We start from the raw sequence: 16,960 nt of genomic DNA on the forward strand, positions 1-16,960 counted from the left end.
GTTCCTTTTTGGCCCAATAACATATCTAAATTATCACTGAGTGATAGTAGCATATTTTGAAAATATATCCTCTCTTTTATAATATATATAATAAAGAATGAGGTAAGAAAATGGTTGTTTAATAATGTGATTTAATAGCTGATTAATGGTGTGAGGACACATGATGAAGAAATGTAATATATGTGGCACTCAACATTATTAATTTTTGTGGTTAAATAGTAGTAGTCCAGAGGTGTGCAGACTGTTACAGCACAGCCATAAAGTTTCTGTCTAAATTAACCTGCAAAGGTGCCAGATGTGCATTAACCTGAGCAAAATAAAAATTATATAGTGTCACTTTCTTTCCCCTTTATCTAGTAGGATCTCATATTTCTATGAGGCACTTAATCCAGAAATTTGTCCATCTTAGCCTCCAAGCAATTATTTACAGAATGTTCCATTTTCAATGTCTGAGTCCCTGTAATGGAGAATTGTAAGGCACATCAGCAGAATTGCATCAAGATATTAAAATTATTGCTGTTGTCACAGTGGTTCATTGCTGGTTATATGCTTATGGGGTGTTTTTCCATTTCATGTTTAACTTTTTTTTTTTTCACTTCCAGGAGCTGGAGTTTTCTAACCTGTTTGCAGTCCTTCACTGTATCCACTCATTCTTTGCAGCCAAAGTGGCTTGTTTGGACCCTTTGTATGTAGGCAGCCAAGCCACAGCTTCTGCTGCTCCTACAACTTCTGGTACTGGCAAATTAAAGTATTCTACTTGACATCCCCCATGACAGCACTGCCACTTAACAACGAGACATAAAAATGTATAAATATTCATAAGATTTAGACCTTTGGTGAACCATGTATGTGGAAACCAATCCTGGAGGCAAGACATCTTGCAGCATCAGCAGATAAATGGTCACGTGGGATCATCATTTCATCTCAGTTCTGCAAGACATCAGTAAATAATCCTAGTCAAAACCCCAGAATAGGATGGATATGATTTTAGTATTATCTATTTGTACTTACATAGTGCTTTAAGCAACGTTGGAAGCAAAGGAATAAATGGCAAAATGAAGCACTTGAGTATTTAATAAAATTTTCAAATTGCTGTAATAATACACAAATAGAATTGTCATTTTCCTCTTTTCAGATGTTTTCTAATGACAATATACTAAACTCTGAGTATGAACATAATGCCCTATCATTATATTATAAATGAGAGCAAGCATACAGTTCATGGTGACAAAGGAGATAAGCATGAAAAGACATTTGTGTGAGTACCTCCTCAAATAAGAAAGCACTTTAAGCACTGTTGTAAATCCATACTTGTGTTCATACATGGAATCATGCTACTTTTTCCATTTAGTTCGCTTCATCTGAAAGTAACAACAGCAAACATATAGCCATACAGGTCTGATACATTAAAAACAAAACAAAACAAACAAGCCACAAAAAGAAAAAAAACACTTTTTCATGGATAACTCCCTCTTCTTCAAGTAAAAATAATGGCATATGAATTTAATTTTAATTATAAATTAAGTGCAAGTACAAACAATAGTGTGACATCTATTTATTTCCTCCCTTTTTTTGAAGAATTAAATACTGTAAAACTAACAGTCTTTGTTCACAAGAGTTTGAAATTGTTTCAGACAACTCAATTAATATGTTGTTTCCATGGATAACCTTGATTTCACATCATAGGCAGAACTTACGTTTCATTTAAACTCTCAACAAATAGATATTTTTCATTATGCTTGTAAAATTATTTTACCATTTGAATTCTTAATAAGTTATTTTATGTGTATATATTGATAGTAAAACAGGGATACATTGAATAAGCTATAAAGAATGCATTCTTTGTTAATTTCTTTGTTTTTTAAGACCTTTACATCATTCTGGATCAAGTACTAGTTTCAGAGCATCATTTAATTATGAAATATAAAGGACCTATAAGTTTAAAATTAATAACTTTGTTTAATTGCAATTTTATAATATAATTGAATTTTGCGCTATGACATACACAAATGAAGGTGATGGAAAAAAGTTATATATTTTCGGGAGTAGTTTTTGGGGTTTCTTTTTATTGTATTGAATTTAGGATTACCTTTTTTTGTTCCCCTCCATTTAGACTTGTTAGTAGCATTTACAAGATAGGGCCACCATCATCCTTGTTTAGCAGGAAGACTGTCACATCCCTTTCTATTTGTTAAGATGATTAATACTTCAAAACTGAAGCCAGAGGAGACCTTCTCCAAATGGGAACAATTCAAACTGCAAGGCAAGGAAAAAAGTTGAATGAAATTAAGGAGCAAATCTTGGTTTTTTATTTGCTTTTCCTTAGAAATATTTGGATTTGCATGTGTGAGAGTGACATTGTTTTGTAGTATAGTTGACCTAATTTCATATTAGTTCCAAATAATCTGAAAATATTTGGGGGAGGGGAACAGTTGTATCACTTTCAAAGGTCTTCTGATATACACATACTTCCTATTAGTACACCTCCAAGGGCTACACATTTATTTTCCATCCTAAATACATTCAAATGATGTAACAATCCGTCTATTAAATAGTCTAAGTGGCATCAAAATCCAGTGTTTTCATAGACACTGTCATGATTTTTTTTTTAATAAGAATGGTCCCTAAATAAGGGGGTCACATCTGAAGGACAGATGAAACTACCGTGGCTGTCCATAGGATCTTGATCTTGGACACAAACCCTGGATATTTTGAATCTAAAGCTATAACAGTTTAAGAGGTTTAACAATGGTAACTCAGACACTGCCCTTGTCTAGAAACCAAATACTGGAAACACAGATTTTGAGCAGAGCATTGACAGTGCTGAAAAGACAAGCCTGATATCTTTTAATGACAGTTCTCAGTGCTCCCAAATAATCTCCTCCACTTCAGTGCATTGCTGTGGCATTCAGCTGTCACAGCAGTGTGGCCATGTGCTACCACCTCTGCTGGCAATAGCGGATTCTGAAACTGGTCAGCTGCCGCTTGAATGTTTTCCCTTCAACTCTTCATGTGATGTGCAGTTGCATCACTGAATCTGAGGGGTGTTTAGGAGATGTGCTTGAATGAGCGTAACATTTACCCAAACCAGCACAAAGTATGCCATTGCAAATTTCTGTAGATGAAGGAATTATATTATGTGAAAGCCCCCTCACAAAAAAAATTAAACAATAAGGCTCTTTGTGCAGAATGGAGTTAATGACATGAACTTTTGGAAATCTGCCAGGGTATCCTGAAGCTCTCTGTCAAGAATTCTGTTTGTAGAACACTTGCATTCGTCACTGAGAATTTTGCAATTGGGCATTAAATACAGAATATTTAAGGAACACATTAACCTGCAAATTTTTTTTTTTTGTTGTTGTTGTTGTTGTTTTTTCTAAGGAGTTAAACTGGTGGGGCTTCATCAGTACTTTTATTTTCAAGAAGAAAAGTGTTATTGAGAGAACATAAAATGTCATAGCTATGACTGCAGGTCAGTGTTGATTTGTAAGTGCAGCAGGCATTTGTGCAGTGATCTGACAGAATATTCAGAGGTGACTCTGCATCCAGCCTTGCCCTTGTAGAGCAACTTGGTCAGAAATTCAGTCTTGAACCAAAGAGGCAAAATTTTAAATTCTGTGTAATAACCAATCCTGAAATACCAAACTAAAATTTACAAACCGATTAAATGGCTACATTTTGCATTTAAATACCTACATTGAAAGCATAGTGAACTCCTTATGCATATGTCAAAACTCAGGCTTTGTGTTGCAGCCTGTCATTTCACACATAGCATATAATGAATACAAGTGTTTTGTAAGTCAACACAGCCCATTGACAATGAAATGACAGAATTATAATGAGCCATCAGCTTTTGCTAAAATCTGTATGCAAGTGAAAGCAAATATTTTAATAAGAGAGTAAACAAACCAATCCATAGCATAATATGTAATTTGTTTTCCTTATGTCATGATATTTTCAATTAAGTTTAATAAAGAAAATTCTTTATAGTACTGTGCCTATTGATGTTATATAGTATACCAAAAATATGTACTCTTAAGTATAACTAAATGTATTTGGCTTGATTTGGCTTGCTTTATGATGGGAATTTTAGATTATCTGGTCTTCACAGAACTAATCATATGCTAGGTTATAGTGTTAGCTTATTTATTATGGAAGTGTTACAAATTTGAATACCTTTTTTCTTGATTTCATCAGTAAATGAATATGTTTCATTTTCCACATCTTTTTAGAAATAACAGTTACAGATTTTCAAAAGAGCTTTGCATTCCAGTAGCACAAAGAGACCTTTCAAATAAAAATCAGCATATTTTTAGCTGTTGGCCATTTTATTATGGTAATTGAGTGCATCAAGAACTTTGTGGAGAAGAGCTAGTTTTAAGAGGGCTGTTTTTTTAAAACAGTCATTTATCTATTCAAACTAGAATTCTTAAGAATGCGAACCAATATTATACAGTATCAATATGCTTTGAGAAAAGAATAATGAAAAATCTTGTTTTCTAAATTAGTTCTTAATTCCACAAAATTATATTTATTTATTTTAAATGCAGAGACCCATCAGAACACTCCATGTGCATGAGTAAACATGTAGTTGTCAACACTGCAGCCTGTTACTTTGAATGTGATTTGGTTTATTCAATGCCTTAAGATGTTTCTTGTATCAGAAAAAATGTTTAAAAAAACAACTTGAGATCTTGAGAATGTGCAACTGTTGCTCCTAGAATTGAAAACACTAAGCCCTACATTTCACTTTCTATTTCTTTATGTGGTGAATTGGTCTCTGAAAAAGTCTAGTGTCTGAAAAAAATTAAAGCTGAATTTTAAAAGTTCTGTCTCAGGCAGTTGTGAGTCTGAGCTTAAAGCTCACACCTCTGTCTGGTTCAGTATGATGGGAAACATGAAAGACTCAAGGTCCAAAAATTTAAGTACCTGTCTTAGATGCCTGAGGTTGCAATTCAGGCACTTCAAAAAGGAAACACAGGGTGGGAATATAGCTTAAGATCTCTGAATAGGCACGTATATGTGTCTGTCTTTGTTTCTCTAAGGAACTAGAGGTGCTTCTACTTTAGTGTTTTCATTTTATCAGGAATGTGCTTTTTTAGCCAGGCTCCTGCCTACAGCCACTCATGCAATTCTTATTATCACAGAGCAGTCATCAAGCACATGAGCTGTTTCTTTCAGGATGACACTAAGCAAGCATCCCAGTCCCAGGTCCTGGTGGGCTTTCAGACCATGCAGCCCAGCTGAAATTAGTCCAGAGGGAAAAACCCTCTGAGATTTTACCAGCAAGGTTGCCAGGTCCTGGTGCCACCCATTCCTGTGGCTGTGGCAGCTGCTGCTAGTGCAGAAAAATGGAGAAGAAGCTAAAAAAGCTAAAAAGATGAGCTTCACAGTGTAGGCCCTGGGGCTCAGTGCCTGGAGGGGGATGCTGTGCTGCAGCAAGAGGCAGAATGAAGCTGAAAAGGGCTGATGCTAACCAGGCAAGTTATTCTGCATCACTTTTTCCCTCATCATACCAGGACAGTATTGGCTGCAAGCAGGCTACTCCATGCTGCTCAGCCCTCTCCCTGCTGCATCTTTCTCCCCATCTGCCATAAACACACCCCTGAATATTGGCTCTAGGTCCCCAGGCACACTTCCATGTTCCATCACTCCCATTGCTCAGACAAATGCCAAACTGTTCTTAGCTACATAATGGAGCCTCTAAACCTTGTACACGGCCAGGGGGAGTGTTAAGGTTTATGGCAAGAGCATAAAGTGCTTGAGTGTGTGATTAACTTTCAGGTTATAGCAAATAAAGTCTTATCTGTGCTTAAGTGCTTTCCTGACTTGGAGGGATGTTAAGTGGAATTATTTTATTCTCCTGGAATCAGTTCTAAAATGTCAACACATTTCTACTTGCTTGGCTCCATTTTCAGGAAGTTTAGCAGACAGTGGTTCATAGCCTCTTGGAATTATAAACAAAAAAACATTGGAATGCTGGAATAAAAAAAAACCCATCCTGTTCAGATTCTGTATATTATTACAGTACATTGCATATTAAATATATATATGCAATTTAAATATATTGAACAATGTAAAAACAAATGCTTTCATTTACATTTCCTTGTCAGTTTTCGCCATGGTATACATGCCTTCCACTTTCAACAACTTTCTCCACAGAAATCCCAGCTATCTCTTACAGAAAACTTTTGCTATTCAGTATATACTAATATATAATGCTGTGTGTATGTATGTGTGTGTGGGGAGTGTGTGTGTCTGTGTATGTGTGTGTGTCTATATATTAGTATATACTAATGGAATATATTCAATATATATTAATAAAAGTTACATATTAGGCACAACTGTAAAACAAAAGCATACATCCATGAAGCTTTATATTTAAAAACTTACAATACTATAAAGAAACATATGTATATTAGTTGAAGAAATGGCTATTTTTGCAGGGTATGCACAATCTGGATATATGATAATAAATTGATAAACATTAACAGATTTATTATTTCATACCTCCAGGAACTTAAAGATTTTTTTAATTATTCTTATCCCTTTAGCATATTTGCAATATATGTCATAAATTTTAATTTGTTATGGATTAAAATGACTTAAAATGTAATAGAAAGTCCTATATATTTTATAAATATTAAAAAAATTAAGAAAAGCTATTCAAATTATTTATTTCATATTTAGTTAAGGTTTTGTGATTGTTTGTAATATGTATTTGTGACAAGCATAAGTCACCTAGTTGTTTAAGCTCATTAATGTACCACTAATAAAATGCTATCTTCTGTTTTGTTTTTGTTATGCTTCTTTTTGTAATGGAACACAGCAGAAAAAATAGAAAATAAATACTTTTTTAACTAATCTTTTGCATTCAGTCATACAGTGTATGAGTTTTATATTGTTGAAAGCTAAGCCTGGGAAATCAAGCAAATATTTGAAGAGCCTGGGGTGGTAAAGTTATTTCCCAACAACTGTTTATTTAATAGAAATAATGACCATTCTTTACTTGTATGATCATTTCTACAAGGCCTGTCACCCACTTTACACCTGGAAATATCCCTTTTTTTTTTTTTTTAACAGTTTGGAAATATCCCACTCTCCCCTGGCTATGAAGATCAGCCTACAACTATCACCCAGCCACCAGATTATTTTACCATTTAAGTGCTTAGTTGGTGGGAATCAACCTAGGCCTAGTATTGCAGTGCCTGAAGGTATTTTGGTGTGTCATTGAAACCAAACAGTTTTCAAATGGTGCTGCAATTACTAGAGAAAAAACAACCTTCATGAGTTTGATTTTGTTTGGGTTTTTTTCTCACTCAGGGAAGGGATGCTGGAAGATGGGGATTCCCTGCTTATATTTAGGCACCTTTGCACCTTTTTGGTAATTTAAGGTGGGAGTCTGCAGTGCACATCTCACATGCAAATTTTTGATGCCTTTTTTGTGCTCCCAGTGTGGGAAGGCCAGGTGAGCTCCCTTACAACAGTGCTGTTGTCCCTTATCTCTCTCAGCCCTTCCAAAAGCATCCCCATGGCCTTCTCCTGAGGCTGGAGTTGCCTTCCTCAGCTCTCTACCCAAGGGAATTTCTTTGATGGCCCCAACCCTTTCAGCATCTTGAAGAGAAGGAAAAAATATGAACTAATTTTAAGTGTGATGAATACCTTGTGTTAAAATATTCTCAGTCCTCGTTCCCTGAAGTTATTAGTCTGTTGTGGGTCAGCAAACATACACAGCTCAGCCAGATCAGTTAGCTTCCTGTGTCTTGAGTTTGGGTTTATGCCTCATGTAAGTGAAAGGGCAGAAAAAATGAGAGGAGTGATTTCTTCTATAAAAGAGGTGAAGGGAGACTTAGAATATTACAGTTAAGAATACCTTGGTAGTACATATATTCCAAATGTACAGGAATTCTCTTATAGCCACCATTTTCATTTGCTCATTAAGTATGAACTATATTTTGTATTAAGAGCATGGACTGCCATAGGACTGAAAGGTTTGTTTATACTGGAAATACCTATCTTCGAATTATCTTTTTTACTCTCACATGTTTTACATGTTCCCCACATGTTTTGGCCTCAAATGAAAACTCTTATAATCAAAATTTCCTAAGATAGATATAGTTCTTGAATAATATTCTTTAAGTTCATGTTCCACAGATTTTATACTTTTGTAGCCCAAACCCTACAACAATTTATTCTTGAAAAATTTGAAATTAATTATTATCTATTTACCTTTGCATCTGACCAACAATAGTTAAAAGAGTATATTATTTGTGTCTTTTTAATGATAAATTTTAGTTGTCTAGGGTTTATTTTTTAGTTTTTGGACAAAAGTTATTTTTGCATTTACCTATCAAGTAGTGGTATTTTTTTTAAGTATTCTTCTAACACAATCCCCTTTATAAATTGAAAATTATATCCTTTTAATTTTCTAACCAGAAGCAAAACAATTTATTCTCTGTAGTGCTATGGTTGTTATTGCTATAGATTTGTTCAGAAAAGTGGAGGATTTAACTCCTCATTTGGCATTTGTTGGCTATGTGCTTTGTGTACTTTGCATGCACACTCTTCTCACCACTTTGAGCAGAATTTCTTCCCAGGCCTTTCTTCAATGTCATGTACAGCACGGATTTCAACCAGACCTGGACTCCTTAACCCTTTGAGAGCAAAATTTTATTTCCTCACCAGTCTGGAGATGATTTAAAACTTGAGGCCATAAGCAGAGATTTATTATTTTTCCTAAAGTACACCACATAAAAGCAGCACCAGCTGGAAGAGGGTGTGTGGAAGCACTGCCACTCCATATTCCCTGGGTTGGACTTGCGGAATTGTGAGCATAGAAGATAGCAGTGGTTTTGTTTTTCTGGATTACATAAGGTACAACCTGAAACTTTTTAAGACTGGGTTTTTTTGCTGCAAGGTGGAGAATTAGAAAGATTTTTACCAGATGCTGAGATTGTCATGTGAAGCTATATCTAGAAACACAGGCTTTAAAAACGGGGGTTTTTTTTTTCAAAAAATCTCCATCAAGTACCATCAGCTGCAGTGAAGACACCAGTTCTGAGACCAATTTCAGTGAAAGTTCTTATGGTGACAGATCCAAGCTCTCACCTTTCTCCTTTGAACAGGTACAAAATCCTTTTAGCTAGATGTCTTTATTATTTTTCTTATTTTGCTTCAAGAGTCCAGTGAGGAAAGACCAAAGGTCTCAGAAATGTCAAACCCCTTAACTGAGGCAAGGAAGTGATGTAGTGGTCTTTGCACTGCAGTTCACCAAGGGCAGAAAAGGGTCCTGCTGGGGCAAGATCACAAACAACTTAGGTTCTCTTCACACCAGAAGACAAATATTTGGAAGAAGTGTAAAGCTGAGGCCTTTCATCGTTTCACAAGAATCAGAAGCTCAGGCTGTACTTAACATGGAAACTCAAAAGCAAAATGAGATCTCATGTCTGGATGGTTCATGCGGCTGCAAGCAGCTCCACACGGGCTTGTACAGCTCTCTCCCCTGACAAGAAGTTTGAGAGCCCCAGTGATGGTGCAGTGTTAGGGAGACCTGAGCTCTGTGAGAAAATTAAGGCAATCCTGTGACGGCTACAAATGACCAAGGGGCTCATCAGATGGCAGGAAAGTGTTCAGAGGAAAATGAATTTAGGAAGAGCTGCCTGAGCTACTGAATCTTATCCAGTTTCCTCAGGCAGCAATGTCATATAACCCTTTCACAAATATTTAAACCTAATCTTAAAAGTAATTAAGCTTTTTGGCCCTCTTCCTCTTGTTGGAAAGCCTTCTGGAATCTCACTGCTCTGATGACTTGAAACTGTCTTCCAATTTCCAGCCTAAACCTATTTGTAACTAGTTTATATCTATTTGACTTTGTGCCAGTGTTATCCCCTAATTTAATTTTTTTTCCATTCCCCCATCTCCCCTCCTCTTCTTGATTCATTTATAGCAAGCAATCATATGCCCTGACAGCTTTCATTGTGCCTGAATGCACAAACCAAGCTCATACAGAAGATGTCGATGCAATGCAGTGAAATTTGGTGCAGAGAATCCTGAGCTATTGCTGACTCCAGCTGATCTGTCTACCTGTTGTGCTGCAGCAAGACCAGCTCAGGGCCAGAAGCAGTTCATCCACTTTAATGCACTTTGAGATAATAAATACAGCCCATCAGCACCATGCTGTGATGTACTGCTTCTAGAGCAGATAAAGTCCATGGCAGCTCAGGGCTTTCAGCACTGCTCTTCTTCATTGCTCAGTGCAGACATTCCCTAATCAGACTCCCTGGCTTGTTTCCACACCATCCTAATGGGATGCAGCCTTACTCTAAATCGCTTCCAAATTCTACCTTTTTCCCAGACTGTGACTACTCCCGCACCTTATGCCATGGTCCAGATATGATCTCCCTTATGTCCTGCCCTATGGCTGTAATATTTGTCACTGTCTGCGAAGACTGTGACTGGTAGCATGAGTTATTCCTGTGACTACATCACACCAGTGACTCACAGGCATCCTGTGCAAAGCTAGTATATCATGGAGCTACTTGCTCTTCCAGTCTTGTGATCAGCTCTCAGCTCATCAGTAATGAAGATGGGGCATGGGAACAGGTCCATTTATCACCCAGAACATAAACTAGGAGTTTTTCTTTTTTTTTATTCCCCCTATTTTATGGGGATGGGGAGGGATAGAGAAATGAGCCATCATTTTAGGAGTTTGCTTTCTGTCAGACAGCTCCAAAGGGGGCCAGGGTAAAGATGCATATTTGGATGCAAATTTTTTTTCTTGGAGGCAGGTTAGAGGATTTATATGCCAGTTCAACCCTTTCCACATCTTTTGACTTCCAGCCATGACTAAATAGAAGAAAATAAAAAGCCCTGAAAAGGGCAAAGGAGAAAGAACGAAAGGTTCACAGGAAACCATTTCTTTATGGTCTTCCAGAGGTAAAATATCTCTAGCATTTATCAAGTCTTGTTCCATCTTTCCAATCAGACAGTTTATTTCTGAATGACTTTTTTTTTAACCCCTGCAGTTGAATTATGTTTCAGCAGCCTGGGTTGGGACAGAACTCCAATGACAAAATCAACATTATATTCTATATACTTCTTGTTTGATCCAAAAAAATCACATCTTTCAAAGCCCATTCGCACTTTACGTGAGCAGAGCTTTTGGAACACAAAAAACACTATAAATAATTTTAAATCTTCAGCATATTTTTGTTGTTGTTCTGTTTTCTTTTTAAATATGAATAGGTGAAATTCAATGGATCAATGTTGTTTCCTTTTCTTTTCAGTGTATAAATGACATACTGTGAGTCCATTTATTTTGACTGCTCTGTGATCAGTTGCAAGGACTTTTAAAAAGAGAAGTGCAAATCAGTTCAAAATAAAAAAAAAGTTATTTGTAAATATCAACTTCAGCCAGGGGTCAGGGAGTTACCTAAGTTACTGAAAGCTTGTGCAAAACAACATTGTTTTAATGAACAGGAACATTAGATTTTAAGTTGATACATTTATTCAGTGTTAGCTTTAAACTATGAGTTATGAGCTGTTTCTAAAAAAAAAACCACAACTCCTGATACATAAAATGTCAAACTGCCTCATAATAAATATATAAATTTGGCTAAACTTGAATCAAATACAGTGTGGTGGCTGTATTGCAAAGAAGATAGATGACTGTTTAAAGTGGTCTTTCACCCCTTGCCAGTTGGCTGCTGAGAGGATTTGCAGCTGAGCCCACGAGCAGGCTCGTGAGGAGTCTGTAGTCCATGGGTTCAAGCTGCTCAGAGGAAGGCAGGCCTGTTACTCTGTCCTTCACAAAAAGACCTGTGTTAATCTGATCCGTTCTAATCTCAGTGAGGGAGACTTCTGTCTTCTATTATTTGATGGGAAAAAACCACTGGCCTCACAATACTGAGTAAAGATGAGAGAAAATTTGTCAGGCTAGTTCAGGACATCTTTTCTGAACTCCCATGCTCCAGATGAGAGGATTAATAAATAAAAGAGTATAATATATTTTTTTCCTAATTGTTATTTTTATGATTCCCCAGCTTTATAATATATAGTGATAACCCTGGGGTTAGGAGCATTGGCAGCCTTCTTTCAATTGATGCATGACAGGAGCCAAACACAGTATTTTTATAAATTCTTTGCTGTTTAATGCTAACCTTTAATACTGTGATTCTAGTGTCTGTGACTTGAATAAAGTATTCTGTGTTTTATCATATGGCAAGGTTTTTATTAGAATAATTTTCTTTATTATATTGATATCATGATTCTTCCATATTTTTCCTTCTTATATCTGTTGGCTCCCAATTCTGTTCTCCCACAACTTTTATGAGATGGCTTAAGCAGTTTCAGTATTTCCATTCACTTTTTTGAAAAGATGCTAGATTCAGTTTAGATTGGTTTAATTACACATTGTTATATTCTGAATGGTGCTTAAAAAAGCAAGGGGAGGAGGCAAGGGAGAAGATAGAGTGTGTTTCAATACAAACAGATAAAAAATTATGATTTCTGTAAAATTATAAATAATAATTCTTGATTTTTAGAATTTGTACAATATGTAAAAATATTGTCAATGGGACTTTGACATTTTCTTTTATGAGTTCTGATACATTTTTGTATATGCTAAGTGACTTTTTCCCTAAGGTTACAGATGCATTTATCTAGGTTGAATAAACCCTGCATAGTATTGACTTCTATGTGAAGTTTGCTGAGACCAAATCAAGATGCAAAATTATTGTTATTCGCCTTATTTCTAATGCCTGCTTTGTTTCAGTTATTAAATTTTGTGTGAACATGTAATCAGAGAAGTGTATGTGTGGCTTGTAAAAGGAAATGTGATTTGCTCTAACCCAAAAGCGGTGTGCTTTCTTATGTTTTGCTGAATTCCAGTAGTGAATGGCCAGATGAGTCTAAAGTTCCTTAAGAAAAACTGTTACAAATCTCATGCTTTCAGAATCTCTCCAGGCCATGTCTCTGGTTTGTGTGTGCTCTCTCAAATAGTCCCTGGGCCCTGGTACTTAAGGTATGATATTTTCATGAAAGCATTTTCCTACAGCTATTTAAATGGATGACGCCATTTGCTAATATTTTTCAGCAGCAGCTTTACCTGGAGCATGAACCTCTTTTAACACTGAATTGTTTGTTTTAATGTTGTTGTTGTTTTTTCCTAATGCCTTGCTCTTTTCAACACTTTAATACCAGAGGATCCCAGAACAGATAAGCGTTGCGACTGGAAAGAGATTACAAACATAAAAAACATCTACAGATAATATGTTGATAATATGTCTAAGCTTGCAGTCAAAAATCCTTTACTTAATCCTATTCACATGTTTAGAATTGATCTGTTAAGTATCTTTGAGACAACAGAATAAAAGAATTTCCAGACCTGTTTCAGATAAAGGCCTCCCCTTTTTTCATTAAGAAAATTACTCAAGAAGGAAGAAACTAAAGTACACCATTTTCTTCTAACATCTGGCAGAAGCCATAGCATACAAAACATGGCTTACTTTAAAACACTAAAAAATTTCCCTTTATTTTTAAAACAGTTCTGTGATGGTCAGAATTAAAAATAAACATCTTGTTAATTTCAGGTCATTCCCTCAGGACCTGTCACTGATCACCACAGAGAAGAGATCAGTATCTGCCCCTCCTCTTCCTCTCACAAGGAGTTTAATATCTTATATTGTAGAGCCCAAAACTGCCCCCCAGGACTCAAGGTGAGGCTGACCCAGTGCAGAGCAGAGCAGGGCAATCCCCTCCCTTGCCTGGCTGGCCATGCTGTGCCTGATGCCTGCAGGACAGGGTTGTTCCTCCTGGCTGCCAGGGCACTGCTGGCTCATACTTAACTTGCCACCAACCAGGACCCCCAGCTCTCTTGACAGAGTTTCCCTCTTACTCCAGAAAACAAATTTTAATGTCTTTGTCCCTAATTGTTTGATGACAGTAATTTTTTAGTTAAATTTAAATTTTAACTTTTTAATTTAGTTGAAGTGCAAACTAATTCTTGCCTTATTTTTTATGTCTTATATCACTTTACTGTTGATCACTGCCTGAAATGTTTCCTAACATTGTAAATACATGATCTAGTGGACCAAAATTTAAACCTTTTCAGGTCATCCTTTTCATGAATACCCCAAGCTGATGTTCACATTGCTTCTGTAAATGTGATGCTGGAAGTATGGCCAGATCATGATGATAAAAGGCTTGATTTATATTAACAGTAAATATTCCCATAGTTTTTCCTTTATAGCCTTTTTTTTTTCTTCTTTGGTAGCTCAGCTGACTCCTTGATATTGTAACTTATAGTGGAACAGAAGATAAATTGAACTGGGAAGTGCTTAGAAGGCTAATAGGAAATAGAAAATATTAGACAACATAAACAGATAGAAATTTTTAGTCTGTGGGAAGATGGCAGCTTCCTAGATGTTAGCAAATCTAAATGCAAAAAATTTAATCACCCATCTAATATTATTACCAAACCAAAGTGGTTTTATTGTGATGTTACCAAGATGCTTGATAAAAGATAGGGGCTGCAAGGTAAAAGAAAACAATTTATATGCCAGTTTTCTAATTTCATGCCTTTCCAAATTGAAGAAGTCCCTGCTCATTGCATGGCACAGTAAGTCATGAGAGGGCAGAAACTATTCCACTCACACTACTAAATTTCTGTATGCATCTGGGCAGATTCTTTCCATTCTGAATATCAAGTCATAGCCCCAGACAATGTTCCTTTGAACAACACAAAGGTGTCTTCATTGTTTTGTTTTGGTTTTTTTTTGTTGGCAGGCTTTTATATGCCCTCAGTCTAAACCAATTCCATAAGCTGGCAGAGGCTAAAGGCATCAGATCTAATTATCTCTTAATGACCCTTTTGTGGGCTATCATGAGTCATATATTTTGTGCTTGACCCATTGCAGACAATTCCAAGTAAGAGGCACTTAAGTCAAAGTATTTGTACAGAAACCACTATGTCTGTTTACAGAATTATCAAATTATTTTAGAGTAGCTCTAGGTGAGTCACAGCAGCAACAATGCATTGATTAGTCCAGCAGAAATCAATAACTCTCTGCATCTTCTCAGCAATCTGTATAAATTATCATTATAGACCCCAGAACTGGGGACAAAATTCAAAATTATATGTAAAGATTTAATTTAGTCTTACATATAATCCTGAAAACGTAATAGTTCATCAATCTTTTAGAGGTTAGTGAGAGTCAGACAAGGATAGTAGCTATAGAAAAATATCCTAAAAGTTTGTTTAACATGTAGCAATATCTCCCTAAACAGCCAGGATGGGTTGCTATCTTACACAAGGGACAATGTGAGGAGTGGTTGAAAGAAAAATTTGGATCCTTTCTTTCTCTTCATAAAGTATAATTGTAAATTTTGAAACCACCAAAACTGCAGTAATATATTAAAACTGCTGCTTCTTGGCCAAAAGGAATGCTCCCTGAGCTGTGGATGAAAGGCTACCATTATGTAAAAGCCAGCTATTTTTTTCTTCCTCTAGTGCTTTGTGGTGTGCCTATTTCCAAGTAAACCTCTAATGTTATTAGTGAGCACTTGCTGTAGAATACTGATAAATCTTATTGTAGTACAGCCTCTTCTCTTATCATGGTTTTCAGGATATGTGGAACAGCATATATAATAACAAAATAGTACGAAAACAATTGTAATATTTTACTATTGTCTTTAGCAAACAATATAAATGAGCAAGGAAATTTCTGTAGTCTACTTCATCAAGGCTGCAAAAGTTGATCCCAAAAGACAGGTTCCCAAGCTAAAGATCTCAGCTCCAACTTGAAAAATGTATGTGGGATCATAAACCTCAAATCAATTGGATTTTATTTTGGGAGAAAATCAATTTAATCAGCTAAGTATATAATTGGATCACATATTGGTAATGTAGGAATAAAAATTATTTGTAAGTGGATTATTACCAGAAAATGCTGGAGCACCGCTTTTATAACAATAAAAATGATTTTGCAAATTTATAAAGACAGTCTTGTGAAATTACTTGTTTCTCTTTTTCTTTCTTTCTTTTTAATTTTTTTTAAAGAAAAATATCAATAAATCTAGACAGTAGAATTTCATGATAATGCATTTCATATACACTCTATATCAAAATGTACATGTATGCTATATCAAAATGTTATATCAAAATGCAATCAAACCTGATAGTTGATGTGACTTCATATATTGTCACATCTCCCTTGTAAAAAGAGGACATGTCAATTCTTCAACTTCAAGGGAATTAAATTCTCTTCAAGTTTTCAGTACTTAGAAAAAAAATGCCTCTGGTTTCCTGGACATTTATTGTGAAGTGATATAAAACAGATATCAAGGATAGATGGCAGGGTATTCAGCCAACATAGTTTCTCAGCAAGAAGTGATGCTGGTGATGTGAGCAAAGTGATGCTAGGGAATATTCCTAGGTGCTGGAACTGAACAACTTTCACTGCTCCATTGTTATGTCCTACTTATGTTGTCAAATGATTGATTAAAATGGTCCCTGGCATATACTTGGCCTGGGCTGTCTCCAAAGCAGTTCCTGGTGGGATTACAGAGTGTGCACTGATCAGGGCCATCCACCACAAGGAGACAGAATGTCATCATTCTGTTCTGGAGAGGGAAAGGGTATAGTGATATGTGTGAGGGCTACTCAATGCCAGCTTGTCTCAATTCCAGAAGACAATATTGGGCATGTTTAATTTAGTAGGATAGACGTAGCCTTGGAGACCTTTTCCTGTGTATTAACAGAAAATCACCTCAGAAATCAAAGGCTTAATTAGAACCAAGGCATTAGTTTAATTTATCCCTGTCTACTGGTATTTTAATGTGTTTGCAGTAAAGCTGTGCCTGCCTTGTCCGTTTTGCATTTCAAATGTGACTGTTACTGTCAAGGCTCACAATAAGTCTTCTCTTATGGAAGCATTGCGTCAGACCTTTCTTATGGGGAATT

The 16,960-nt window shown here is 36.0% G+C and overlaps 1 protein-coding gene across 7 annotated transcripts in view; it reads left to right on the plus strand.

Annotated features, from left to right (window-relative positions):
• SNTG1 (syntrophin gamma 1) overlaps positions 1-6,793 on the plus strand; it is a 315,524-nt gene extending 308,731 nt beyond the window's left edge. For all 7 annotated transcript variants that reach the window (XM_064386038.1, XM_064386030.1, XM_064386056.1 and 4 more), the window contains one exon: positions 603-6,793. In XM_064386038.1, coding sequence (XP_064242108.1) covers positions 603-761 — 159 coding nt within the window. In that variant the 3' untranslated portion in view covers positions 762-6,793. The remainder of the gene's footprint in view (positions 1-602) is intronic.
• Positions 6,794-16,960: the final 10,167 nt, after the last annotated feature.

Source organism: Passer domesticus, chromosome 1, assembly GCF_036417665.1.
Source record: "Passer domesticus isolate bPasDom1 chromosome 1, bPasDom1.hap1, whole genome shotgun sequence".
Taxonomy (NCBI): Eukaryota; Metazoa; Chordata; class Aves; order Passeriformes; family Passeridae; genus Passer; species Passer domesticus.